At 42.8% G+C, this 27,749-nt stretch overlaps 2 protein-coding genes across 6 annotated transcripts in view; one reads left to right on the top strand and one right to left on the bottom strand.

The window, feature by feature from the left end:
- The window catches only part of DARS2 (aspartyl-tRNA synthetase 2, mitochondrial), a 38,679-nt gene extending 14,096 nt beyond the window's left edge, over positions 1 to 24,583 (bottom strand). For 2 of the 5 annotated variants that reach the window (XM_010580611.1, XM_010580612.1), the window contains exons 1-18: positions 23,703 to 23,754; positions 23,359 to 23,524; positions 22,261 to 22,360; positions 20,837 to 20,903; positions 20,437 to 20,538; positions 19,128 to 19,223; positions 18,008 to 18,131; positions 17,318 to 17,364; positions 16,479 to 16,585; positions 15,589 to 15,658; positions 14,826 to 15,005; positions 13,900 to 14,007; positions 12,612 to 12,674; positions 12,279 to 12,431; positions 11,200 to 11,418; positions 10,600 to 10,710; positions 10,305 to 10,380; positions 8,979 to 9,176 (exon numbers count right to left, since the gene is read on the bottom strand). In XM_010580611.1, the coding sequence (XP_010578913.1) occupies positions 8,989 to 9,176; positions 10,305 to 10,380; positions 10,600 to 10,710; positions 11,200 to 11,418; positions 12,279 to 12,431; positions 12,612 to 12,674; positions 13,900 to 14,007; positions 14,826 to 15,005; positions 15,589 to 15,658; positions 16,479 to 16,585; positions 17,318 to 17,364; positions 18,008 to 18,131; positions 19,128 to 19,223; positions 20,437 to 20,538; positions 20,837 to 20,903; positions 22,261 to 22,360; positions 23,359 to 23,476 (1,929 nt within the window). In that variant the 5' untranslated portion in view covers positions 23,477 to 23,524; positions 23,703 to 23,754 and the 3' untranslated portion in view covers positions 8,979 to 8,988. Of the gene's footprint in view, positions 1 to 8,091; positions 8,175 to 8,306; positions 9,177 to 10,304; positions 10,381 to 10,599; positions 10,711 to 11,199; positions 11,419 to 12,278; positions 12,432 to 12,611; positions 12,675 to 13,899; positions 14,008 to 14,825; positions 15,006 to 15,588; positions 15,659 to 16,478; positions 16,586 to 17,317; positions 17,365 to 18,007; positions 18,132 to 19,127; positions 19,224 to 20,436; positions 20,539 to 20,836; positions 20,904 to 22,260; positions 22,361 to 23,358; positions 23,525 to 23,702; positions 23,755 to 24,536 lie in introns of those variants that run through there. The other 3 variants (XM_010580613.1, XM_010580609.1, XM_010580608.1) reach the window with 3 other exon arrangements.
- CENPL (centromere protein L) lies at positions 23,884 to 27,375 on the top strand. The gene is made up of 4 exons (XM_010580707.1): positions 23,884 to 24,012; positions 24,327 to 24,578; positions 25,348 to 25,890; positions 27,304 to 27,375. Exons 1-4 carry the CDS (start codon positions 23,884 to 23,886, stop codon positions 27,373 to 27,375), a joined length of 996 nt encoding a protein of 331 aa, XP_010579009.1.
- Positions 27,376 to 27,749: the final 374 nt, after the last annotated feature.

The raw sequence follows: 27,749 nt of genomic DNA, 5'->3' as shown, positions 1-27,749 counted from the left end.
GTCGTAACAAGTATTTTTTACATGAAGTGATCGTGGTGAAGCAAAAAGCCTTTGTCCTGCAGGCTTAGAGATATAAACTAATCCCATAGTTACAAAGGCAGAATTGTGGTTATTCATTTAGTAGTGGCACTAAAATATCACCAGGTCGCTGTCACCAAAAGCTCTCTCCCTTTACTCAGGAGGCAAGCCCTGAGTTAGGCAACCTGGAAGAAACCAAGCTGTAATACTGAGATAGAAACCTGGGGGAAAAAAAAAATTTAAGTCTTATTAGGCCACAGAAGCTATGCAGCGCAGTCCAACACACCATCTATCAAACATTACATGAAACATTATAAATGGCAACAGTTACATGGTAACCATTCCTACAGTCTCAGAGTGCCCTGAAAAAAGATTTGGATAAGCACATGGAGCTGCCAGGAGACACTGCCTCCTGAAGTCCCTGCCTGTACAACAGGGACCGCAGTGACTGAAGGAATCGGACAGAGTCATCCACAGACAGCGAAGAAATTTGAGACATTAGCATGAGCAATCCTAGCTCCAGGGAGCGGGAAAAAAAACCCAAACCAAACCTACAGCAGTTCAAAAGCAAGGCCAAGTGAAATGCAAGAGCTGCCAAAGAGGTCATAAAAGTATTAAGCTCAATTAGAAACATCCTATTGTTCAGCAGCATCATGCTGAAGTCCTGACTATTGTACTGAAAGCAAGGTGAGCTAAGCAACTCAGCCTCCTGAGCACCCTCATCGTTTCGTCTTCTATGACACTGGGGTGGACACAGCCTTCAGCAGACTTTGGTGAGACTTCTCATCCCTGATTTTACTTATCCTCTAGGTATACTTAATAAATAAATGAACACTATAAATCAACTTTGATGTTAAATGACATCTTCTGTTTATGAATTTGTTACAATGCATAAAAATTTCCATAACTGCACATTATATGATGTCGGTTCTCTGTAATGAGATGCATAGTATCACAGAAGATATATATAAAACACACACTGTGCATCTCCAGCTTTTAGTTCACAGTACTGTGAAAGGCTAAGGAATAGAACAGCAACCTACTTTATCATTTCAACGGGAACAGTAACCCCTAGGAAAACACACAAATACCTCCTCTGTCTGTGTCACTGGCTATGTAAAGAACAGCTTCAGTATTTCCTACTGTTCCATGATAGATTCTGACACTTTTCAGTATTTTTAAATCTTTTTAAGCAGGAGCCACAAGGTGGCAGCATGAATTAACTGCACGTTATTTTACTTCAGAGTCAGCTCATTCCTATATTCTCCAAATCGCAGTCACTTACTCCTATTCCTCACCTGAGCTTCAGCAGCTGTTCATGAGGCCATGCAGTGTGCTGGATCCAAAAACTGGTCTTAGTTGAAATAATGAAGGGCTGCTCACTGGGCATCCCTCAAACACTTTGATCTGTACTGCCAAGGAAGCAGTGAGGAGGAGAAGAGAAGGATGGAAATGACCTTGACATGAAGAAAAAAGGTCTGCAGGCTCCCAAGTTAGATTTAAACAGAATGTTTTTCAGGTAGCATTAATAAAATTATAAACTCGCAGAAAAGATACTTTGCCTTTCAGAAAGTATCATTCCAGCTGAATGTCACCCTGACTACCCAGTACCTCTTTGTATATTAATTTAGTCAGCGTAGTTATTTCACTGGTGAGTCTACATTTAATGGGTGCTTATGTGCATTAATATTTATCTCCTCTTCCACAAATGAAATTAGTAAGAGCATGCCGGATATTTTCTTCATGCAAACGCATTAAATCCAGCAAGCTATCTCCAAAGGCAACCGTGGGCAGAGCTTGGTCCTGTGTATTTCTGTGGCAGCTGTGCTAAAATTACACTCCTCCCATTAAAAGAATCTTTTTTTGCTGGATCTGTCTTTAGTTATACAATATTAACAGTGAAAATATGAAATGAGAATTCATAGCTTTACATGCTTTCACTTTAAATTCTATTTAAAGCATTCTTGGGATTTTTGCAAGACATCCCAAACATCCAAATCAAGCTCTTGCCTTCCATAATTGCTTTTTTAAACTTTTACTATGAATATGACATTGTACTTTTTATTTAAACTCCAGCATTTTTTCCTTGTAAAGAAGCATGGGAGGTTAGAGATGAGTTAGCTATGTGAGCTGTTACAGTATTCCTGGGATGCTCCCTGGGACGATACCCTGTGTGACCTTGAGCTAGTCAACCTGTTGTCCACCCACCTCTCCTATTTGTTCTCTTATATGTTTGTACAGAGCCACAAAAAAAAATGGCATTCTACAGTCACCAGGGGCTGTATCACCCACGAGGAATATCATACCCATTTTGCTCTGGACACTGTTGTTTTGCCACTGAAAGTGAAGTGATGCTGTTTGAAAGGATTAGAGTCGCTCAGTACCACCCTACTCAGAGCCCTGGCACCGTAATTGCTGTCAAATTAGTTCTGTTCATGCTACAAGAAAAAAAACATTTCAGGCTTTTCTTTTACAGAACTGTACTGGTTGTCTTTTTCTTTATACACAAATAAAGATCTAATGACAAGAAAAATTGAATCAATGACAAATGAGGAGCCTGCATTTCAAGGGACACCATCAAAGAGCTGAAGCCTTCAACTACAATTCTCTTCAAATTGCTAAGCAAACAAGTAAAATTCTCAGGACTGAGGGTGTTTTAAATCTATCACTCTCCAAATAGAGGATAATATAAAAAAAATCCAATAGTACACTGTGATTGTTGTTGCAGAGAAAACTGCCACTGAACATGCCCCTTGTACTAACTGTTCTCAGAAATGTTTTTGTATCACTCACTTCGGTATACACCTGCTACCTGGGAAAGCGCAAAGCGTTACCAAAGCTTGCTGCTTTCTTTTTCAGGTACTTGGTGATCTTTCTGATAATTTATATATTTTTTTTTAAATATTATCTGAAGTACATGGTTAATACTAGTTTTTGCACCAAAAAAGTTATCTAGTACCTTTACACAGTACAGAGCAGAAAGTGAAGGTTGGCAAGTACAAACAGTAACACATACAAGGCAAAAAAGACTCCTAACAACCTAGGAGAGCATCAGCTTTTGGCCACTTCAGCTGTCAGTGGGTGTACAGAAAGTCACTGCTGGTAGCACAGGAGGTATGCAGTGATTTCAACAGGAAGGCAGGTGAGATTGCCTAAAACTGTACAGCTTTAAACTGATGTGATTGACAAACAGAGGATATTGATTCATTCAGTGATGAGCAGAATGGAAAACACAGAAGAACTTTGAGTATTCATTCCTTCTAATAACCTACATGGGAAGGTACTTCATGAAATGATTAGATGAGAGATTTAAATTAAGCAAGAGGAAGTACTTTTTAGAATAACATATAATTTAACAGAACTCATGGCTACAGAAATACAAATACATTTAAAATACAATCAAATTAATGAGAGAACTATCCATAATGCTTTTCAACTCTACTGTAGCACTACAGTAAACACAAAGGCTATCAAAACATAACAAGAAAGCTGGAGCCTGATGGATTATTAGAGGCAAATGTGACCAATCCATCTGAATATATCTGTCACGGAGCTCTGTTTGCTGTAAAATTGTGGCTGGCACAGCTGGTGACTGCATGTAATCAACATTTTTTAATTACATAAAACAATGCTTTGAAAAAAAACAACAAACTAGAACACAAGCCTAAAAGAGCCCAAACATTTAAGAGGCGAAGTCATGTGAAGCTTACATGGGGGATTTCCATCTGGTGCCATTTAGGTGGCTGTCAGTTATGTATGCCTCTTCTGCTGCTGTGAACACATGGGCCAAAGAGTGTACCAAGCATCCTCATGAGACGGCTGGTTACATACGCTGACAACACCAAGCAAGCATGGTCAAAACAAATCATTGTGCAAGCAACTAAAGGCATGAAGTAAGGGGTGGGGGGGGAATAGAAACCCTTACATTTGAGAGCATAAACTCTCCTTATCCTTCTGCTCTTACCATCATAGGCTCCTTTTCTGAAGCTGCCTGTATTAACCAGATGCTGGACATCAGTGCATCACCTGCCGCCATACCTGCTCCATTCCTCTTGGTGGGGGAGATGCTGGTGAAATACAGAACAGCAGAGTCATGCCTTCCTGGGGCTGGAGATTCCCCACATAAACATACAATGCACCACCTCCTGCTCACATGCAACAACACTGGGTCTAGGATACGATCTAGCTACGGGAGTAGCTTTGTACACCCAAGTAATGTCCTCTGGCTTCCACCACACTGAATGTCCTTACATCAGGTCTGAGCTAAGGTCCCCATGCTCTCCAACACAGAAGAAAAGTATACACAAATGTCCTTCTGTTGGACTCAGGCTACAGGAAAGTGATGGCACAGAGCAGTAGCTCCCCCCTTTTCCCCATAGGGTAAAATAGTGGGTACAAATCCAGCTGCAAACAGCTGAAAAAATTCTTTGACAATTTCTGCTGACTTGCTACAAATTATAATATTTTCATATAGCAGTGGTCTGTTTTCAACAGAACTGAGAATTAATCAGCACCCTGAACCTCTGGGTATCTGCAGCATAGGATTACACAAAGCTGCTGTGAAGTTATATTGTAATTTAGCTAACTCTAGAGAGATAGATACCAGCACAACATAGGATTAAACTCCAGTCTGAGTTCTGAAAAGAGTTCCTGTCTTTATGGCAGTTTGTACAAAACCCTCACAGCCAAACTCTCCCAAGCCATCTGGGGTGGCTGAAAGCAAATGGTGCAATCTCTTCCCAGCTTGGTCCAACCAGAAAAAAACCAACCCAAATCCACACTTTGGCTGCTGAGAATCCCACCAGCATGCTACATTCCTGTTCTGGAAAGGGAAAAAAAAATACTGAAACACACCAGAAACTTACCTCTGATGTTAGAAAAGGGTAGTATAAACTTCCTAGAGGGTTGCTCCAGCCAGATCTATTGAAACAGACACAGAGCCAGTTCCCCTACAGGTGTGGAATAAACTGTCTCTTCATTTTACCAGTGTTTGTTCAGATCTAACAGAAGAAAATCAGCAAGCTGGCAGGGTTAAAGGAGTACAGAGGCCTTACACACAACTCTGGCTCCTGCAGGAGCACTCATTATACAATCCTATCCCTAACCCACCCGAATGTTCACATCCCATCTATGCTAGTCATTAAGTTCTCTGAAGTTGAGAAGACCATGTCAGGGAACACACTCAACCATCACAAGCTGATCCGTACCAGCAAAGACCCAACCCAAATCCTCAGGCAGCACCTGTGTCCAGCTGGTGATTCTATTCCCAAAAAAGCCAACTGCTGCAGGTAGAGTACCCAGAGGCTGAGCAATTCTCTTGTCCATAATACATACACACATTGAAGAGGCTGAAGAAAGAGCACAGGAGTCACAATGACAAGTGGAAATCACTGCAGGAATCTGGAGATAGTAGTGATATGGGTTTTGTTATTAATTTTACATGCATACATACTGTAGCATGGGAGGTTCCTCCGTGTGCCAGGGGGCATTTCTGGTAACAGCCTCATTAGTACCTCTGACACACGGAGGAGTCAATTGTATTACTACTTGCTCTTTGGACAAAAAGAAGTAGTATAAAGGCACCTTCAAGGACTTTGGACTCTCATTAGGTTGATGAGCACATTCATGCTTCTTATCTGGCTTGGGCCTGGAGACCTGTGCTCCATGAGAAAGGGTAAAAAACCACAACCAACCCAAACCACACAGCAATACAGATCCACCAACCTTTTCTTACACACCACACCTCTAATAAAAGACTACTTAAAGATTAACTCTTAATATAGGAGGCCAGGACTTTGCATCTTCTAGCATAGCTGGCATCGCAACACTTCTCCATAGTTCTGTCTCATACAGGAAAAAGAAAGGAGAGTAGAAGCAGCAAGGGCTCTGTGAAAGCTTGCAGTTTGTGGTTATGCTGTAGCTTATTTTCAGCAGGTGTTTCTGATGGACATTGTGCTAAACTGAAGTGGTTTTAACATCTCTTTTCAGGATCACAGGCCAGCAGCTTTTCTCCAGCAAGCATGAGGTATTGGCATGCAATATCACCACCCCTTATTTACATGTATTTCTTTGTAATGTCTGTCTACCCTTGCTTCTACCAAAATATGCAGCTAAGCATGCCAACTAGATTGCAGTTTAAAAGTGATTTTCTGTAGAACAGGCTTCCACAAGCCCAAGTGAAACCTTACACAATGCTCTATAAAAAACAAAACAATTAATGTCTCCTCTGTGGCAACATTCACACAACCACTGGCAAATCCACACACTTGTAGCGTAAGCCACCTTCATTCACAAATCCAAGCACAGATGGCTTGCGTAAATTTGGGATACCTCTTTTCCACTGACCTAATTGTGGCAGGACTGCAGCAGCTCATACATGTTTTGTTACATTTTTTTCACTGTAGCTAATCATAGCTGTGTCACACACAACTGCAGTGAGTCCTTAATATAGCAGTGGGTAAACAAACATCACAAAACAGCCTGCACAAGAAAGAGGGATGTGTATGCCTCAGGGATGGCTTGCTCATGTTTAACAAGTGCTCTGAAGAAGAATGTTCCAGGCAGTGTTACATTTCTGCCTAAACCTCTCTGAGCAGCAGTTACCCTTTGAATGCTTGATGATAATCCTAATTTAAAGAACTAGGACTCTTCAGATGTAAACAGCATTTGCCTTTGCAAACAGTTACTAACCAAATGATACAGTACCCCTTATTTCCCAATTAAAAAAAAAAAAGTTCAGCACATTATGTTTACAGTTACTATAAATAATAGTCTGGGGGGAATGAACAATTTTTCAGAATAACTGTTTTCTGTGATTCCATGTCCTCAAACAAGCTTCTGACACCCCTGCTTTAGGAACACAGGTGATCCTCAAGAAAATTCCATGCAAATCTTAAACTCACTACCAGTAAGGAAACTAAATAAAATCCAGCATCCTCAAAAAAAGCAGTATGAAAATAATACATAGCCTTGTAGTGGCTGTATTCCATATCACCAAAACAAAATTGTTTTTAACATGTATCTGCTTAGGGATCCAATTTTCAGCTCAGCTTCTCTCTGAAAACTCATCCTCCCTCCATTACTGACAGCTTCTACTCAGAGGAAAAAAAAAAAAAAGGTGGAAGTAAAACAAAGGTGAATTAATTTCAATATAAGAATGAATAGCTCACATAAGGAAAAGAAAATTAAGAAATTCGAAGTGTTTGACTAGAATGAATGTGAATACAAATCCAGGATTGTGGTGTTTTTCGGTTTTTGTTGTTTGTTTTTTTTTTTAAATAGTATTTAACCATGCTCTGAGACTGAAAATAACAATCATAACATGAGATAAGAAAGGATTTAAGTTTTCTTTCACACACATAACTCCATCATCTTATAATCTGCAAAGCAGCAGCAAGTCAGCTCTACTGTTACTTGTCTATGGATGGCACTTTTAGCCAGTATAAAGTACTCAAAACCCATAACCTTAAGGAGAAGAGCCACTTCCCTTGCTCTTTATCAACAGGACAGTCCAGTATTTAAAAAAGCCAACAGTATGCACCACCACGTAATGTTATCCCACAATGTGGAGACTGAATTAGCTGATAACCTTTGGAGCAGCCCAGCAGCTGTTAGAATCTGCAGGATAGGATCTCTTGCAGAAGGCTGGAGTTCAGTATCAGCTCAGACAACTGCAGTCTTCTGTCTCTCCTCATGCACTTCCTCTAGCAGATCCCTCCTGCTGTCCTTCCCACCTGGGACACAGTAGCTCTCCTTTTTCTTCCTTTGCACCATCTTCCTGACTTATTCGGGTGATCTCTTCCTTCTCTTTTCCTCAGCTTCTTCACCTTCCACCTTTCCTCCCAACAATTCTCTGCTTTCTCCAACTTAAACACAGAGTTAAGAACACCTACTGGAGTGCCTCTGCAGAGGGCTTCCTTATGCTACAGTGCAGAGCCAAGTGGCCTGGTCTGGTAGGATGCTGCTAGAGCCCATGCTCTACTCTGTACAGTCACTCCTGCACTGTGGCTGTTCTGATGTGGGAAAGGGATGAACAGTTACTTGTGAGTAACTTGCTGCTGCATCACTCACCACTGTAGCACCAGGTTTGCAGGACCAGGCAGAATTCACAGAAGACTGGCAACCCTGCTATACTGTCACAGATTTCTTGTCATCTCCTGGAGGGATCAGGGGTCACAAAGAAAAACTGGCAGCTTGCTCTTGTAGAGAAAGCCCAAACCCAAGCTCAGTCAAAACCACATTGCCAGATAAACTTTATTTACAAACAGCACGCTAATTCTGAGGCTTGTATGAAAAGCACCAGGACCACAGGCCCCAAAGACAGATCATCACCTCTTTGGCAAGCATTTCGAGGACAACTGTTGCAAATGGTATGAATGCTTCTCTCCCCCTCTTTGAAGGGAGGACGCAGCTGAATATGACCTCCCTGTGGCAAGTTCAGGATGATCTTGTATCCTCCAACATGAGACAAGCTGCTGCCTGCACTGAAGTTTTGCTGTGAAGTGTCCAGAGCGCTTGGCCCAGCACAGCACTGCTTTATTTTAACAGTCCTCAGCTAACAGATTTGATGATCATCGTGAATACAAACCATCCTGCCAGGGAAGCTGATACTATCTCCTCCAGATGGGAGGAGAAATACTTTACAAGGGACATGTAAAAAGTGGAGAGTAGAAAAAATGGTTCCCATCTTCCCTCCAATGACACCCCAAAGCCAACAGTCTTGATATCCTATGCTAAAATTGTGTTCTTTTCTTTTGCTTTTCTACTTCTCCATCACATTACCAACCCAAAGGTGAATTTCTACCAGGAAGCCCTCGTATCTATTTCTCATTCAATCCTGAAACAGCCATAGTACAGTGGAGTTGTACTGCCCCCCACCCTCCCATAACAGTTGATGTTTTCTGAACTGAATTCTAGTATTTAGAAGCTGTAACCACCTCTGGTTAAAGAGATCAGCTTACATCACTGGCTTTAAAGTTTTTCTTTGCCTCTTTCTGCAAGAGGCCAGGAAACCTGGATGTGATATGGCTCTAGTTCTTCTGGAGTGACATAGTCTGGAGCATTGCCCATCAGGTCTCGTCCCCTGAAGGATTTAGGAAAAGCAATGACATCTCGGATACTTGGAGCATCAACGATGAGAGAGATCAGCCTGTCAAGTCCTAGAAGTAGAAAACAAATTGGTGAACCACTTGAGTTATGGCCCTATATTACTTCCTCTGATTCAGAAAAATCAGAAAGATGGAGTAGATAGTATTACTGAGCTTGAAGAATAAAAGTGAAGCAAAGGAAAAAAATTCATCTCTACCAGTAGCAGAGAAACATACTTCCCTGAAGAGCAGAAATGCCTAGCAAAATAAAGCTTTTCAGTATTACAGAAAGTTCTGCAACACACCAAGGACTGCAAGAGAGAGACAGTGCCTTTGTAAAGACAGCATAACAAAACCAGAGCAGCTAAGTGGCAGGAATGGTGTCAGGGCTCTGCTTAACTGCTCAAAGCTCTTGATCAACCAGTTCTGAAGGATTATAACAACTAGGAGGAATTCAAAAAGAACACAAGCATCTGGGTGATTGGATGGAGGGAAATCACCCTGGAAGACCACAGGTTAAAATGCTACCTTTGTTTTTTGTAGGTTTGTTTGTTTGTTTGTTTGGGGTGGGTTGGGATGGGGGGGGGGGCGAGTTTGGGTTTGGTTTTTTTTCTTTTTTAAAACCACAAACTTGCAGGGTTCTAGGAAAAAAAGTCTGGCATTATCTGAATTAGTAAGCGAAACAAGTAAGGAAGAAGGGAAGCAAGATTGAAGCAGAGGGCAAGGTTGTGGCAGTGACCCAGGGCATGAAACAAAGTACCATGCTGTCTCAGGCCTCTAGGCATGCAGTACAGGGAACCTGTTCTGGCTGCACAGGAATGAGAATAAAGATGACCTAATCCTAATGAATACCCTGTTCTACAAACAGCAGATAAGGATCATCCTTAGAGCCACCAATATGTGATTTGGTCCTTGCATAAGAACTAAATCACACTATGATGCTGGGGAGGAACACCAAAACATTCTGCACTTGGTGACGAGACCTCTGTTGCCTTCTACAAGGCAGCTACAGAGATGGAAGCACTGTGTAAGCCCACACAGTATTACCATGTTGGTGTGCTAGAGAGCAACACCAGGACAGCCATCTCTATCAGGAGGAGACAAGGCTTTTGCTAACAAGCATGAGGCTTATTCCTGGGATCTAATATGCCAAAAAAGAGTCACAAGACACCTGCATCTGGAGAGCTACAGAGCACTTACCTAAAGCGATTCCTCCATGAGGTGGAGCTCCAAACTCCAAAGCCTCAAGCAGATGGGAAAGCACCTCAGAATCCTCCTGCAAAATTACATAAGAAGCATCACTGGACAAGCAATGCTCTTTCTACTAGCAATGCAAGATGAAGGTATGATGAAGTCATACATCACTCAGGGCTAGGAGTTATGTTTCTTTATCCGAGAAGCACACAAGCGTTTCTTTCAGAATTTGAAATGGATATTTAAATTAATTAGTCCTTTAAATCCCCAAAAGAATGTTAGAGACATCTGTAGGTGTTACCTTCAGCACTTTCTCCAGCACAAAACGCTGTTGTTCTGCGCTATGAATTCTGATGGAGCCTCCTCCAACTTCACTGCCATTCAGCACAAGGTCATAGTGCTGGCTACGGGCCTGTAGAAAGAAATGAACAAACACTTCAGCAAGGCTGTGGCACAGCTGCGTCTAACAACAACCTGCACACAGACAGCAAAGACACTGGTAATGAAGCCACGACATACAACACTACTACTCTCAGTGGTAACTTGCAGTTCAGGTACCAGTCCTATCAGAGGCATGGACTGCTGCTGAGATGTGGGAACAGTACAAATCCTTTTGCAAAGTTGATCAAAACCTGAAGCAATGTGGGATGGGTCAGAATATAAGACTCCTCACCTTAAGCAACTATATCCTATAGGCCCTTTTGTCAGTGGCACACATGGATATTTGATACTCAGAGTAATCTGGAAGCCATGTACAATATGGCTTTTCTGGACATGTACAATATGCAGTCAGTTCCATGAAACATCTCCTCTTTTTACACTAAAACCAGCTGCTACTTGCCTAGTTTTCCATGACACATAGCTGTAAAAGAGCCAGCATGGCAGGCATGAAGCGAGTTACCTTTGTGGGATCAGAATAGAGGAGGCTGGTATCTGAAGGATGAGGGGCAGTGAAGGGGTGATGAGCAGATTCCAGTTCAGTGGGATTCTCTTCCTTTGGGAGGAAAAGGGGGAAATCCACCACCCACAGAAAGTGAAAAGCTGTAGGATCACGGAGTACCAGCCCAGCCGCCTCAAGGAGGTCAGCACTCTCCAACCGTAGGCTTCCTAATGCAGAGCACTGTAAAAGAGAAGGGAGATAATGAGATGGGGCAATTTTACTATCAGGGAAGTCACTCAAACACCAACCAGGGAAAGAGTGTTTCATAAAGGTAGCATCACAGACAGCATCAGTTGTAATGCATTGTTGCCTTAAACACTTTTGCCTTGTATCCTGAAAGATATCACCTTCCTGCTGAGGCAGCAGCAGCTCCAGAGTTTGACAAAGACCAAGTAAGGAGCTGGAAAATCCATTTTCTTCCAACTGTTCTGTCTTCACAGATCTTTCCTAGACTAACCTCAAGCTCTACACAATTGTGGATTAACTGGGGGAGCACAGGTAAGATCTGCACTTTGCAGACAGAGAAATGAAGGCACAGAAAGAGCATATGACAAAATTTTGGCTATCAAGCAAAGCATGACACTGTCATAAACCAATGCTTGGAAGGCAATGTCTGCTGGCAAGAATATAGAGAAGGGTAAGGACAGAATCTTCCTTCACTGCTGCTAACAAACAGCTGTGCTTCACTCTCATCATCTGCTTATGGGAGACAGAATTACCTAGTTGACATTGTTTTCCAATCTCTCTTTGGTGCTTTAAAAATTAAGTTGAGAGAAAAAGAGGCACTGATTTGTTCCTGTTTTATATTCCAGCCTTCATCTCAGTTACGAGTTCTTCCCAGAATGCGACTGGGGGAAATAAAAGCAATAGGTACATTTCATGCATTTTTTGCTGTTGCTATAGCTTCAGGTCCAGAGAAACATGGAATTAGATGATGAGCTATTTTTATAATAAGAAGAATTAGACTAAGGTCAGATAACATCAAAGCCTTCACATCAGTAACATTCAACTCACACAGCCACCCAAGAAATGCTTCCTACCACTTGCTTGTGTTCACCAGCTGCCAGCAGTACCACATCATCCACCTGCATGTTCAGCACTTGGATAAGCTCCGACTGCTGCTTCTCACCAAGAAACTTTGTAAGCAGAGACTTCAAGCTTCCATCAGGCCTGCAGATAATTTCCATGATTTCCTAAAGATAGATATGAGTATGTTCAGTCCAGTGCTGCCCTCTCTTGTCTTGAAGCATCACATGCTCAGGCACTGACTCTCAGCTATTAAAAACTGCTCTTCTACCTTCCTCTGCCTGCAAGTGCCTTTATACACACTTTGTCATTCACCGTTTCCAATGCCTCAGCAGTGTTTGTCTCACCTGATTAAACTTGGATTTTGCAGACTCCTTTAATGACTCCAAATCTTTATTTTTAAGATATCTCTGGGGAAAGAGCAAGAGAAGATACATTAAACATTAGCAAAAACTATGGAAAGCCTAACCAGGATTCAAATCTACTGACTGAGCTGTTTCCAAACCTCTCCAGTTCTTTTGTTTCTAGTGCAAGTCCTTATGAGGACTGTGAAATAGGAAAGGGACCACAGCACTAGGCTGCTGCTGGGTGTATTCTCCAAGGGCTCCTTTCAGGAAGAGGCCCCTCTAGGCTGTACATCTGGCTGCACTTTTTCACCCTGCTCACAGATCAGATGTAGCTGGTCAGCAGAGTCAACCAACTAACTGCCTCCAGCATGCAGGAACAAAGTTGTAACACCACACTGTTGATGGGGAAAGCATAGCTCAATTTGGAGGAACAGAGGGAAAACAACTGGGCTGACTCTCATGTACAAAGAAATGCAGTAGATGTGAAGACCTGCATCAAGATCTTGATTTTTTTCCAGCTACTCTAATGTTTAGACAGGCTCAAGAATCCCCTTTTGTTTTGCTCAAATGCACACCTTAGTGCCCTCTTGTGGGAAACCAGTAACTTGCACTTTGTGCCAAAACAAAAGGAATCTCAAGCGAAACCATGGTCAGAAAGCTCTATTCCCCAAATAAAACTCAGTTTTTAGTGTATTTTTTTTCCCATACTGCCCAAGCTGCAAAGATGCCCACAGCCAGAATTAAATCTGCTTCCCTACCAAAACACATGGCTATGTCAATCTTCTGCATCTGCTGTCAGCCTTGGATTTGGTCTGTGAGATTCTTATTACGAGACGTGAGTTGTGTCCACAAATGCAGCAAAAGCAAACATGAGAAGGGCTTGTAACCACCCGACCTTTCTCTCACTAGTCCAGAACAGAGCTGTGCCACACCTGGCTCTATTTCAATCTCTTGCCACAGGGCACAATTTATTATTTAGATGCACATTGGAAGCCATCCTTGCCAAAAGCAAGCTGAAGCTGCAAGAGGCTTCCCTATCCTCAAGGGATCTTGCAGCTCTGTTCTCTTCCTCCCCTTCCTAAGAGTAATATATTTTTCCTGTCGCCTGATTGTCTCCATTCTAACACCACTCAGCCCAACCTGACATCAATTACAACCAATCTCAAGTTCCCTGAAGGACACCACTCCCCCAGTAATAGCAAGGAAGATCTCCATACCAACAAAGGAATTCAAATTGGCATTTTTTTATTTCACATAAACCATAAGCAGTATGTAAAGCATCACTTACCACTCCCTGAGGGATACAAATGGCTTTGACAGTGCCATGTGGGTAACTGAGCGCATTCTGCACAAACTGAATGTCCAATCTTCGTAAAAAATCACTGATATCCACTATCTGAGAAATGAGAGAACACAAGAAAAAGCAGTGGTGGTAGGAACATGAAGCAAAAATCCTGCACCTGTATCTTAACACCTTCAACACCATATCCTGGGACACCATTTCTTTGCTCAGAGAAATCAAATGGTTCACAGAAAGAAATGAATAGTGCCAAGCCGGAATAACCATTAGGAGGCCAAGCACTGCAGAAAGAGAAATGCAAGACAGCCAGGAAAACCCAAGGTTGAGATGGTGACATCCTACCACAGTGAAGAGAGCTGTACACTGAAAAAGAACCCCCCAAAATTAATTCCTGGGGATACAGAAGATGCTTTCTTGCTTTTCAGCACTCTTCCTCTTAATACATTTGTCAATATTCTTATTTCATACTCTTATATATACAAACAGTGTGTGCACACAACCACAGTCTGTTATCCCGAAAATATCTTCAGGCCATTAAAAGGCTGGAAAAGCCCATCTCATGAAGCATGCTCACCAGGAGTATGCTTTGGAGTGCAGCAGGTAAAAGCACTTCTGGTATCTGTGGATGCCTTATGGGCTTCTGTTCCTAAGACAGTCAAGATGCATTGCTTCCTAACACTACCTTATCTTTAAAATAAAGTTTTCTTAAAACATACATTTTCCACAGCCAACTAACCAAACCCTCTCTTCTCCAAGAGATGATTACCTGTACAAAGCAGCAACAATAGGATAGACACCTTGGGTAAATTACAGCATTAAGAACCCCAGCCAATCAGTATACATGATCCAAACAAAGATTATTAAAACACTAACAGAAAGGAAAAGCTGCAGGTTTCCAATGGGCAAACCCTCACCTTCATCGCAAAACGAGTGTCTGGTTTATCAGTCCCATAGTCAGCCAGTGCCTCCTTGTATGTCATGGCAGGGAAAGGAGTCACAATGGGGCCTCTTTCCTCAGGCCAGCAATATTGCAGGAGGCCCTCTATCAGCCTCTGGATCCCAGCTTGATCTACAAATGACATCTCAATATCTATCTTAAAACAGAAAACAAGAGGGGGGATTCCACATTAGCTACAGGTTTTGCCTTTGCACTGCCACTTGCAGAAGCTCTTGACTTATAAAGCAGGCATAACAAGAAACAATGTACTACATGAAATCATAGCATGACTGCATTAGACTGAGGATGCGCTTATGATACCCCTACACCCTGATGACTCAGGCAACAATCTCCTCAGAGAACTGAATGAGGTAATGATGGCAGGGACAGAAGGAGAAGCCTTGAATGAACCAAACTAACTCTGCCTGGGATCTCAAGGCTGAAGAATGGGATGCCCGACCCAGCAGGACAGAAGGAGATTGCATCACCAAGCACAATCTCTGCTGCAACACAACTCCCACATCTACTGCACCTGGGACTGTGCAGTCAGCCAAGGACAGTAACCACTCTGTTCCATGTCCCATACTAAATTCAAAGTGCTGTGTCTGTGAAACACACAGCAATCAATGTTGCACCCCCCAAGAAGCACAAGAGCTAGCAGAAACTAGGCCTTCAGAAGGTAAAACAGCTACAAGCTGTTTGGGGTGAGGAGGAGGGTAAAGGCAGTGTGAGCTGGTTACCTGAGTGAATTCAGGCTGCCTGTCAGGCCGTGAACCTTCATCTCGGTAGCAGCGAGCAACCTGAAAGTACCTGCAATAGTACTTTTACTTAGATAACTATTTAAAGTACCCTAAATTAAATTATGGCTACAGAATTGATCATTAAAAAAGGGGGGGGGGGGGGGGGGGGAAGGTCTGTTCCCTTTGCAGCAGATGATCGTAACCCTGGTTGTTCCCATCCCCTCCAAAGCATGAAATTTTGAGTGGAAGCAACTGAATCAGCAGCTGTATCCATCTCCAACCATACCTCCAGATGCATGCGGAGTCTACCAGGTGAGCTGTGTCCCAACAGGGGCATCACAACCCCTTTTCCCACCTTTTGCTCCAAACCTGGACTCTACTAACAACCGTGCAAAATTCACTCATGGTCAAGACCTGGCCTGCAGTTCATTGCGTGAACAATTGTCTCCATCTCCTTCAATTTTATTTGGAGAAACAAGCCCAATTAAAAGCTTTGTACTTGTGCACCCTGAGAACATGCTTTCCTTGTCTCAGCCGTGCTCAGCTGCCCAGCCTCATCTGAACTAGTCCTATAGGTTACTCTCAGAGAGGCCTTTATCACACACTAGATTTTCTGCCCTTCAGGCAGACTGTGCTTCAGATCAGGTTTCAATTTAAAACAGTGAAGAATTCAACCTTCAAACAGGATACATTTCCTCTTACTGGGAGGCATTATTGCTGGGGGGCAAAGGGCCTGGCCTACCTGAAAAGTCCTAAGTATTTAAGGATCCATCTTCAAAACACAAAATCCTTGGCAGTAAGTTTTTGGGGAAGTATCTAAAACCTCAAAGATCAAAGGAAGCAAACCCTGGACAGGACACACAGAGAAGAGGAGTCCAAGAAACTCTTACCTGTCCAGGCCTCCAACCATGAGGAGCTGCTTGAACTGCTGAGGACTCTGCGGCAGAGAGTAGAACTTGCCCGCTTCCCTGGAGGGCACAAGGAATTCTTTTGCTCCCTAGCATCAGAAAGAAAAGCTCAGAAAATTCAGCAAATAAGTGGCCTCAATTCCTGACAGAGAGCACAGACTAGAAGCACAAGAGAAAAGGACCTATTTTCCCCACTATGAAATCCCACTTGTGAGGAAATGGCTGTTTGTACATTACTCTTAAAAAAATCTGTTAACCAACTTGGTCCAAAATATCCCAAAGAAGGATTCTCCACCTTCTGCTCTGAGAGACTAATGCATAACAATACACCATCCAAGACAGGGGTTTAAATGCAAGAACTTCATGTGTTAGCTGCATCAACAATTCCTGGGCTTCAGCTCTCTTCTCTGTGATTATTTTCAAAATGACAGAAAGGAATATAAACTCAAATTAACATTACTTGAGTAGTGCCACTGCAGTAACCTACTAGTTAAGAGATAAATGCTGATGAAACAGTGCTTAGAGGAAGTTTTTTGGGTTCATAATCTGGCTGTCCCAGGACAGGATCTGCATTCAATACGTACTCTACAAGACAGAAGCTTTATTCACTTGAAGGTTCAAAATTAAGACACAAGATATCACCTCTCCCCTTTCACTCCTTCTATGTTTAAAAGTATCCATGTATTGTACCAGAAATTTGCAAGAGCTGTTACTTAGTGAAGGAACAGCAGTGAAAGCCAAGTGGCAACTGACAATAATTCAACCATGAACTGCCTATGCAATCGCAGGAGGCTAAAATGATTTACTAACAGAATACATACCCCTGGGGTTCTTTTAAAGAGCGTTGGAGTTTCTACATCCACAAACCCTGAGGAACAAACACATGCTTCAGACACAGAATATGCTGAGAGCAAGGAGAACTAGTATGACAGAGTAGGCTAGAGTAGAGTTAGTCAGCAAAATAGATAATCTAGCACACCATGTAGCCTCTCCAAAATCTAGAGATTTTGCTGCTTCTAAGAATAACTTGTGTAATGACAGGTTTAAAGGCTCTGAGCTACCCTGATGTCCTGCCAGAACTGTTGATGACAGAGGACTCCACACAGGCTGAAAAACTGTTAATTCTCTATCCATTTTGAACTAGGCTTTGCTTTTCCAAAAAGGACTTCCCGATTTTAAGATAAGCTAAAAAGCCCTGTAAGAAATCCATCCCTTTGGCATGCCTCAAGTTCAGTGACCAAAAGAGGGAAACTACCTGCAAAAGGCTTTTTCTCACTGGATATAGCTCATTTGAAACAACTGGTTTGTAGCATGCTAAGAGATTTCAATATACTTTGTCCTTCAGGCTTGCCAACATTCCTCTAAAGACCCCACTGCAAACAGACACATCCTTACTAAGTGGGACCAGTCTGGGGTAGCAAGTTGATTGGCAATCTCCCCCAGCAATAGGAAACAGAAGAAGGGAAGGCTAAAATGTTTGCAGCACACTGTTCTTCAAGCACTTTTCTTACCATGGAGGTTACACAGATATTCCCGCATCCTCATCACTATGTGTGATCTCAGCCGCAGGTTATACTGCAACTGGAAGCTACGCAAGTCCAAGTAGCGATACTGCATCCGCAAGGCCTCCGATTTCTGGAGACAAGAGATAATTAGGATTAACATTCAAATTGCACGTCCAATGAAGGTGCTCCTAAAGCCAAAGGACAAAAGCGGGAAGCTAAAAAAGGATGCTGCTCTATTGCCACAACCCAACCATTACCCACAACCTACACAGGTGAACATCAGCCACTGAGTGTTTCCATGCATGACAATTACTTTAAAAAAAAAAAAACAAACACAAAAAAAACCAAAAAACCAACTAGACATTTATTGTGATAAGAGCTGCCTCAATACAGCTCAGGATTTTAGCCCTCCTTATTATCAGTCCACTGCAACAGACTGTAGCAATCTTCCTTGCGATTTTTAAGCAGAGGAGTGGTATCATACATAGATCTAAAGAAACAACTAAATGGTGATACATCCTTATTACAGACAGGAAAACTAAAGCAGTGCGGATGATGGGATTTGTCCAGGACTCAGAACATGGAAAGAACAGGCCTAGTTCCCCCAATTCCGACACCTATGTATCAGTCACAGTTCCAATGGCACAGACAATATCTTCAATTAACAGTGATGTCACTCCTACACCATGGAGCCTGCACTAAAACTAACCCCTTATAAGACTGTGTACTTAGAAAGAAAATCCTTTGGCTGACTAGCTGCTTATCCAGATAAGACTAAGCACCCTTGCCTTAAAACACAGCAGAGCATTGGCAGGTTCCGTTTCACACTCTCAAAAAAGCTAGCGGAGCCTGATTTCTTTCACTCTTCCCTTTACCATCTGCTCTTACAGTGGTATTTGAAAACCCTGTGCACTGGAATCATTCAAGCCTTGTTTTCTGCTTAACTCTAATTATAAATGCATCCTCACAGCTAAGAAGCAGTACCCCTGTTTTAAATACCATCCTTCCCGCAAAGCAAAGCTGGGAGAACCAGATGAAGCTCTCAGATGTTTTGCCATCACCCTGGGCAAATTCCCAATTTATTGAAAAGCCACCACTCTGCTAAAAAGAGAAAAAACACAGACACCTTGATAAAATCCTTGATTTCAAAAGGAAGCTTCTTGCAGGAGTTTAGAATCTCTGCAGTCTCCGCCTTCACTTCAATATCCCCCGTTGGCATTTTCTGGAGCAAAAAGGCAAGAAAAAAATTAGATGGAAAACTTAGGGAAAACAGTTGGACAAAGGTATTTCACAGATGGTCGGGGGGTGGGGGGGAGGGGGGCGAAGAAACCCATGTGATTATCCTCCCTGCCTTCTAACACAGTGTAACTCAGGGAACTTCTCTCAAGGACAGATTTCTCCTAGATTTCCCTTCTGTTCAGAAAAACACAAGTCACTTCACCAAAGAGGGTGTGCACTTTCCTAGTAGCATACTGATCTCTATGAGAAATTACTTTTCCTTTGCCTTCTCCTTGAAGGACATGCTGAGGACAGAGGAACAGTCAGGCACAGACCCTGCTAGGGCACATGCATGTGGACAAAATGCTAGTTCCATTAGCTTACATTTCAGTGTGCATTAGCGGCATCTCCATCAGTCCTTAATATAGGTCAAAAAAGGCAACTTGTGAGGAACTTCTCAGAAGTTCCAGTTCTGAATACCAGTTCTCAGAAATAGCCTTCTTTTTCTTAGATCCCAAGGGAGAACAGACAGCTTTCCCCACTTAGCACTGTGCCACATCAAAGTTCATTTGATCATACAGAACTCTTTCTATTTACCAGGGGGAAGAATATACAACCTTCCAACAAAATGATACATGATTAAAAGAAATAAAAGCATTGCTTGAAGCCTGCATTCTTTATGGACATCTGTAACCGGTCAGAACAAAACAAGTTACGGTCATAAATCCACATTCTCTTTTTAGGTCTGCCAGTGATGGGATACATACAACCCTGATATATTAATCTACGGCTGAGTACAATAAGACCTGAGGAATGCATAGCATTAAGAAATTATTCAACCTCTGTTTCCTGTACAATGAGAACAGTAAAATCTATTCCGAGTGAGAAATAGGTCATCACATGCTGTGGAACTTGTGATGACAATACTTATTTTCAAGAAAAAGAAATTCTCAACCACACTTTGAAAGCCTGAAAAAGCTAGCCATTATCCTTTCAAAGGGCTGGAATACAGTTTAATTCATGGGTGTCTGTAATGTGCTTTGAGGTTCTCCTAAGTTACATCTCATAGCAGTTATTTCACCTCACATTATCTGAGGATAGGTTGTCACACACCTGGAACTCACGGCAAAGCTATGACACAAAACCCACCATAATCCTACTATCCAGTGTTCTTTTCCACAAGGAATAAAACCCCTGAGAGACCCCAACATCCTCACCGGATTCTCCTGTCCTGGGGGCCGAGAGGACACAATTCCAGTCACTCGCACAACAGACTCCACTGGGGCATTAGACAAGAGCTTCTTCACATGGGAATGTGCCTGCAAGAAGATGACAATGTCTCACAGAAATTCAAAGAACAAGACAAATGCACCATGCTCAAGGGCTTTACTTCTTAACAGCCCATTTGAATCCAGGATCACTCCTCATAAGCCAGAGGAAACAGCAGTAACGTTTCTGTTGCAGTGTCAGATCAGAGCTCTCATAACGCTTAAATCTACTTGTGAGTCAGAGCACTCAGTCTGACAGAGTACTTCACTCCGCTCTCCACGTCTGATGGACTCAAGCTACCAAAGGAAAAATGAAAATAAAAGAGATTCATATTTTGGTAGCACTTACCTCATCCTGTGGAAGGATGATCTGGGTCAGTCCCTGGAAATCCCTCAAAACCAGAAACAGGCCTTGTCTGATCCATGAAAAACACAAAAGGAAAAACATTTTTACAAGAATTCAGTATTCTTCTGCTTTTTAAGCCAAAGCACATGGTAACTAGCTACTTTCTGTACCTTGTGACTAATGTCAAAGCACTTCCAAGTAATGTATGTACAGATGCTTTTCTCACATCTGAATCTAATCTGAACAATTTGTTTCAGATTTTGCCCAGCCACAGACCAACAATGTGCAAATAACCAAGAAAGGCAGGATTTTAACTTGAACATTAATCCCTGTAGAGCAGGGATTCTGAAATCGTGCAATTTCCTGCTGGGAAGCATCGTTCAAATAAACACATTTAGATGAGCAATAAAACTAAAGTTCACATGGATACAGAAAAAAAAGCCCAACTACAAAACAAGAACAACATTGGTCCCATAAAAAATTTCACATGAACAATCCACACTCTTAGACCCAGAATCATAAATCTTGACCTCTTCAGCTGCAGTAGAGACAGCTACCATTGTACTTAATCTATCAAGAAGCTGTCAAATAGAACACGCTCCGGCTGTCTTTAAAAGCAAGAGCATAATGATCACATTGCAACAATCCTAGCTCTGTTTCCTGGAACTCCACCCATGACTGTTCAAAGATGAGATGCTCAGGACCTCCTAAAAAAAATAAACCATGCAGACTATCATTGCAGAACAATGCTGGATAAAAACCAGCCTCTCTAGACCATAAAATGCAAAAAGGCAACTTTTGATACAAATTAACTTCATGAAAGCCACAGGACCTATCTCCGTTTTACAAGCACACATGCAGGAACAGAACATTTCGGAGCATCATCTATGCTGTATGCAGACACGCCTTTCAGTCTACATTTAAAAAACGTTCAACTCCATTAGGAGTGATTATACCACGCCACCTATAGCAAACTGTTGGAATTAACATTTCATCCTCTGCTTACTACCTTTTCTTTATACTCCTTTTCTAAGCAAAGCTTGCATACTTTAAATACACATCATTAGATGCTATAGTTGAAAAGACAAACAATATTGTTTGCTTAAAGTTTAAGAACATTATATAAAAGAAGTTATTTGCTTACAGCTGTTAGAATTGCTATAAATATGCTATTACTTGTTTTCTCTCCTATACAACAAGGTTAATAATATTTAACTGCTTTACAGTGATGTAATGAAGATAACAATTAAGATTTGCTTGAAACTCTGAAATTTTAAATACTGATCTGGTCTCAACTGTTTTACTCACTTCAGAAGTGACTTTTGCAGGATATGAAAAGATAACATGAAAGTGGTTGAATCCAGGCCTAAAGCATACGTTGGATCTGGCAAATAAGTATCTCCATTTTCACCTTGGTTTACATTTACCTTTGATACTGAATCCATCCATACAGTGTGACCTCTTGCCCCACATGAGCAGAACGCAGCTCTCCACAAGTGTTGGTCCGAATGACAAAACTATTGAAGTCTTGAATAAAAATAATAAAATCTTTCATGGCTTTTGCAGACAACTGAGACAAAACAGTTACAGAGTTCCCCCCCATCCCAATACAATTTAGACATACACAAAGAAATTACTTCATATATGCCCAATAAGACCTAAGGACATGAAATTATTCTAAACAAGCTTTTAAGAGGGATTATTTCTATGTCTCATTCAAACTTCCATACAGAAACCTGAGCACAGTCTTGCTGCAAACTGTTGCCCTGCAAATTTCAGGGGCAAGAAAAGGGAAAGCTGCAAATCATTCCTGAGGCACGCTGACAATTCCACATTCGAATCCAGAAGACACTGGAGATAAGGGGCTTGACAAGCCAAGACTGAAACAAAATAACATGCACCATGTAGGTGTAAATTGAACAGCTTCCTGCCTGCAACTACTGATAAAAGGCCTGAACCACGATTATAGAAGACTTTCCACAGACCCCAGTGCACCTGGCATCATGACTTAGTTATAAAACCAAGCACACTGTTTACAGAACGTGCCAGAGATTCAGCTTGCAAGGAGAAATCTGAAGGATGTTAATACCTAGACATATATAATTATATGAACCATGCTCCCTTACTACCTTCATCACAGCCTTTACAATTAAAGGTGTAAAGTAGAGGTCATGAAGGTTTGTTTTCCAACTATTGTTAGGCATTCAGCTACCCTTGTTGTTTACAGGTTGTGTGCTACAGAAGAAAGAGGGTCACAAAAGCAAAGTAAAAGCTCAGGAATAAAAAGAAAACGAGACAAAATGGTTTTGATATACTTTGAATCACAATTCACCGTGAGATGCCAAAAACCAAATAAAAACGTGATTTAGAGAAGACATTTTAAGAAGTGATCCAGGGAAAACAACTTATCACAAGCGTGCCTTTAATCACCTGTGCAGACTACCCTGACCTGGGTCCCGGGAAAAAAGAAAGGCAACCACAGCCCGGAGGAGGCAGTGGGGATAAGACAAACGCTCCTTTCTCACCTGGAGCCGCCGGAGCCGAGGCAGAGGCCGCCCGCTGCAGAGCCCGCTCGCAGCCCGGCCGGGCCAGCCCTTGGGCCAGCGGGGCCAGCGCCCTGGGCAGCAGTCGGGGAAGAGCCATCTTACAGCCCTACACTTAAACCAGAAACACCAGGAGACCGTCACAAACCTGCGCGTCGTTAAACATAAAGACACGTGAGGAAAAGCGCCAGCCCCCGAGCCTCAGCCTCTCCCCCTCAGAGGCAGCCCTGCCCGTGGCCTGGGCGGGGACAGACTGGGGCACCGGTAGGGAGTGGCAGGGAGGCCCCCAGCTCCCCCCCACGCTCACTGGGGAAAGGCCTCCTCGCCCTGAGCCACGGCGGAGCGGCGGGGCCGAAGAAACCTACTGCCGCCACCACTTCCTTCTCCTCCTCCTTCCGCTTCCGCCCGCCACAAACATGGCGGCCGGGGCGGGGCCCCGCCGGGGCTGACGGGGAGGGGGGTCCAAACGGCCCCCGGCGGGAAGCGCCACCGGGGCTGGTGTCGGTGATGGAGTCGGTGGAGGGGGTGGCGCGGACGCTGCTCAGCTTCGGGCGGTTGTCGCGGGGGCTGCCGTTTGGGCGGGCGCACGGCCTTAGCTCTAGGGATCCGCTGCTCCCGCTGGCGCCGCGCTCCCAGGTAGGGCCGGGCCGGGCCGGGATGGGGGGGTGGTGGTGAGGAACCTACTTGTCCCCTCCGGCGGGCGGCCCCGCCGGCGCCGGGCCTTGTCCCTGAGCCGAGCTCGGTCCCGCTCCGTTCCCCGCGCCGGCGGGACTCTCCGCCACCTCAGTACTGCCGCCTCCCGCGGCGCTGCCCGGCGCAAAACCGCCCCTACTCGGGCACACGGCCGCCGTGCGGCGGCCCCTTCGCAAGGCCTGAAGGCGGAAGCTATCCTTGTTTGTTGGGTTTTAATGTTATCGTCTGAATTTTTTTATTGCTTTTTTTTTTTTTAGGAAAACGCAGATCCCCAGAGAACAGCGTTTCTGCTGCGCAAGCAGTGGACCTTGTACAGCGTGACCCCTCTGTACCGATTCTCTAACGCTCACCTGAGGGATTACGCGAGGCTGCTTAGTTCCTTTATCGCTGCCGAGAAGCAGAAGGGATTGGCGGTGGAAGTAGGGGTTGAGCTGGACATCAAAGTGTCTGTCTCCAGCCTCCCATACCTGAAAGGTAGTGACCAAGACCAGGCTGCGATTCTCGTGCAGGTAAGGAGTCTTCTAGTAGTTTTGATAATTGTAATTGAGATTGGCATTTTACGAGTTGCTTTAGCTGTCACAAAATACTCAGCCTCTTAAAAAAAACCAAAACAAAACACCAACTAAACCCTAGCTGTATGGAATAACTACTGCAGTACCTGTTGAGATTTAATGAAAGTGAGTCCTGCCTATTTTTAACTGGAACAGAACATCACATAAGCAATGGATACACTTAATTGCAATTTTGAGTTCAACTCTTTGATAAGATCAGAGTAAGACTACAAGGAGTAATCTTTGTCTAATTTTTCAGTTCAGCAGTCAATTTACTGCAAGAACTCAGACAAGTTATTTAGCTTCCTGGATAAAGTTGGTATAATCCTACCTCCTGGCTGTAGCTCCAGCCTAAATAATATTTCTGAAGTGCTTTGCCTCAAGCAGAAGATGCTACTGAAATGCCAAGTTCAGTATGGCAATGGTTATAGGATGTACCGTGGATTGGCTCTTCTGAATTAAGCAGCATAAATTCAGATCTCGGGACTGTTCCTAGTGAAGTAAAAAGTGCTTTTCCCGCTATTTTCAACAGAATTGCATGCATCTTTTAGGAATATAACAGACAGACTGAGTAAACTGTATGAGCTTTACAGAAAAGAATGTTGCATGCGAGGTCCTGAGAAAAAACTTCTAGCAAATACTTGAAATTATAAAACAAAAACCATTTTTGGCTAAAAAAAGTCAGACTTGCTCTGTAGCATTCAAATACTTCTTTTCCCCATCCCAGCTTTCTTCAAGATCACCAGCTTCCCCAAAAAACTCAGAAGAGAAACTGATATGGTCAGGCTGGTTCTGCTGTGTGTCTGGAGACGATCTTTCCAAGAATGTGCCAGAGGACTTCACTTGTTTACCTCTGTTTCTTGTTAATGGGGCAGAGTGTTACACGTCCATTGTTGGAAGTTGGTTTCAGAAGACTTTTGACTGCTCCTTCCGCCGCTTAGCCATCAGCCCTCTCATTCTCAGTTGGATGGCAGCTATGTGGACTGGATGCAAAGTGGACAAAACTGCATCTGCCATGGAACTCGTTTTCTCTGTCCCCTGTCTGCCCCAGCCTCTGGATATTTCATATGCCATTCATCCAGAGGATGCAAAAGCTCTGTGGGACACAGTCCAAAAAACTCCAGGGGAGATCATTCAAGAAGAGGTGGATGTCTTTATGGACTGCCTTTACTCTCACTTCCACAGACACTTTAGGATCCACTTGTCAGCTACAAAACTGGTGAAAGTTTCTACAGCAATTGCCTCAGCACACTGTGATGGGATTATAAAGGTGAGGTTTTAAGTAGCATGTTGTCCTAACTAATGCTGGACAAATAAAATAGCTGTGCCTGTCTAGAAATGCCTTACTTTTAAAAATGAAGGTTTCATGTTTCTTATGCATAATTTCCTACAAGAAGTTGTTAAACCCTCAGCTTTTATTAGTTGTAATTAGTTCTGGAGCTGAGGCAGCTATCAATACAGTTTTTTAGCACTGTATTGCAGCAGAAGCTACTAAACCTAGTCTTGGGTCAGAAATAGGTGTATTAGATGCAGTACAAACCGGGAAGTTTCTTTGTCCATTGGTATTGGTCAAAACTTAGGCTTAAAAAGATCTCAAACTTAATCAAAAACCTTAAAAAAAAAGTTCATTAGCTTTCTAGTACTCCAGCTGTTAAGACACAAGCAGAAGACAAATATAAGTAAGCTACTATACAAAAATAACTGGAGTGTGGATGAGCCAAGAGAGAACAGATAATCTTAAGAGTCAAAACACCTTGCTTGAAACTATTTCACTTGTAACCCTTTTCATAAAGGTGCTGGTCTTCCTATAGAGGTATCTACAATATCCTTTAAAACCATGGAGGATTAATCCTTCATGAAGTTTCTTCAAGCAATACAATATGGTCTTCTGAGTTACAGAACAGTTTGTGTAAATGCAATTGCTTAAACTTTGTCTGTGATGTACTGACTTCATTGTTCTGGGTACAGAGGGAATGTTAGAAGCTACAACTGGGACTCCGCTCATGCACCTCTTCCCCGGAGCATGAGTTCATCAAATGAAAGAAAAAAAGCTTTGCTGGGAAGCATCTCTTAACATTTTGGCCTTTGATAGGACAACTGCAAACTACTAAATGTTAGTGTTACATTGCTTGGTTTTATCTGTAGTAGTTTGAAAGTGGCTGAAACAACTTTTTTTTTGTTGCCGGAAAGTAAAATACTCAACTGAATAGGCTTTCTGAAGAAGCAGTGTTCTCTTCCGGAATCTGCGTTGTGCAAACTTAGTTATGGCTCTTCCCTAATGTGGATTATGAGTTCAAGTCAGACATATATTCAGTATGGGACAATAGGGGTATTCAAGGAAACTGGCATAGTCTCCTTCCTGGCCCTCCTACAGGAGGATGGGGGCAGCCAAAGGAGCAGAAGTGCTAAGATTCTCACCTTCCAAAAAGCTGGAGTAGGAGCAGGGCATTTCTTATGTACCCTGCTTCATGTGGGACAGGAGCAGAAGTCAGAGGGCTCTGAAAGGAGCAGCCTGTAGGCATATCCAGGGTCAAAATAGTAACAAAGGTACCTTGCAAACAACAACAGAGAAGCTGACTAATCACATGGAACACTGGGTAGTTGGTTTCCAGCCATTTAAGGGTGCGGAAATCTGGCAATTGCAATTTTTGTTTTGACATGCTTTTTTTTTTTTTCCTTGCAGTTTCTACAAAGCCAATACCTAACTGGAGTGTTGATGCTACTGACAGAACTAGCAATCTCTCAGATAGAGTGAGAGTCATTTCAGCAAACCTTCATGCTAAAAAGACTTAGTTTTGCAAGGTATATGCTGACAAACCAATTGGAAACTTGCTCCTGCAGCATATTCTTTCCTTTCATGCTGGCTGTCCAATGTTGGACTTCAACTCCTGCACTCAACTCCATAACTAGCTGTAATTCAATGCCATGCACAGTGAAGACAAGAGGACATTTTGCCCTAAAGAAGGGCTACAGTACAAACTTCTAATAGCTTGTTAAGCACCTTTGTTTTATTATAGCCACTCTGTTCATTTATGTATAGATATCAGCCAGGGGCTAGGAGATAAACTTTGCAAATTCTTGGATGCAACTTACTGACAGGTATTTCAGTTGTTTCAAATAAGCAAGTTG

The sequence above is a fragment of the Haliaeetus leucocephalus genome, unplaced genomic scaffold (genome assembly GCF_000737465.1).
Source record: "Haliaeetus leucocephalus isolate CR32 unplaced genomic scaffold, Haliaeetus_leucocephalus-4.0 Scaffold730, whole genome shotgun sequence".
NCBI lineage: Eukaryota > Metazoa > Chordata > Aves > Accipitriformes > Accipitridae > Haliaeetus > Haliaeetus leucocephalus.
This window is presented reverse-complemented; position numbering and strand designations above follow the sequence as displayed.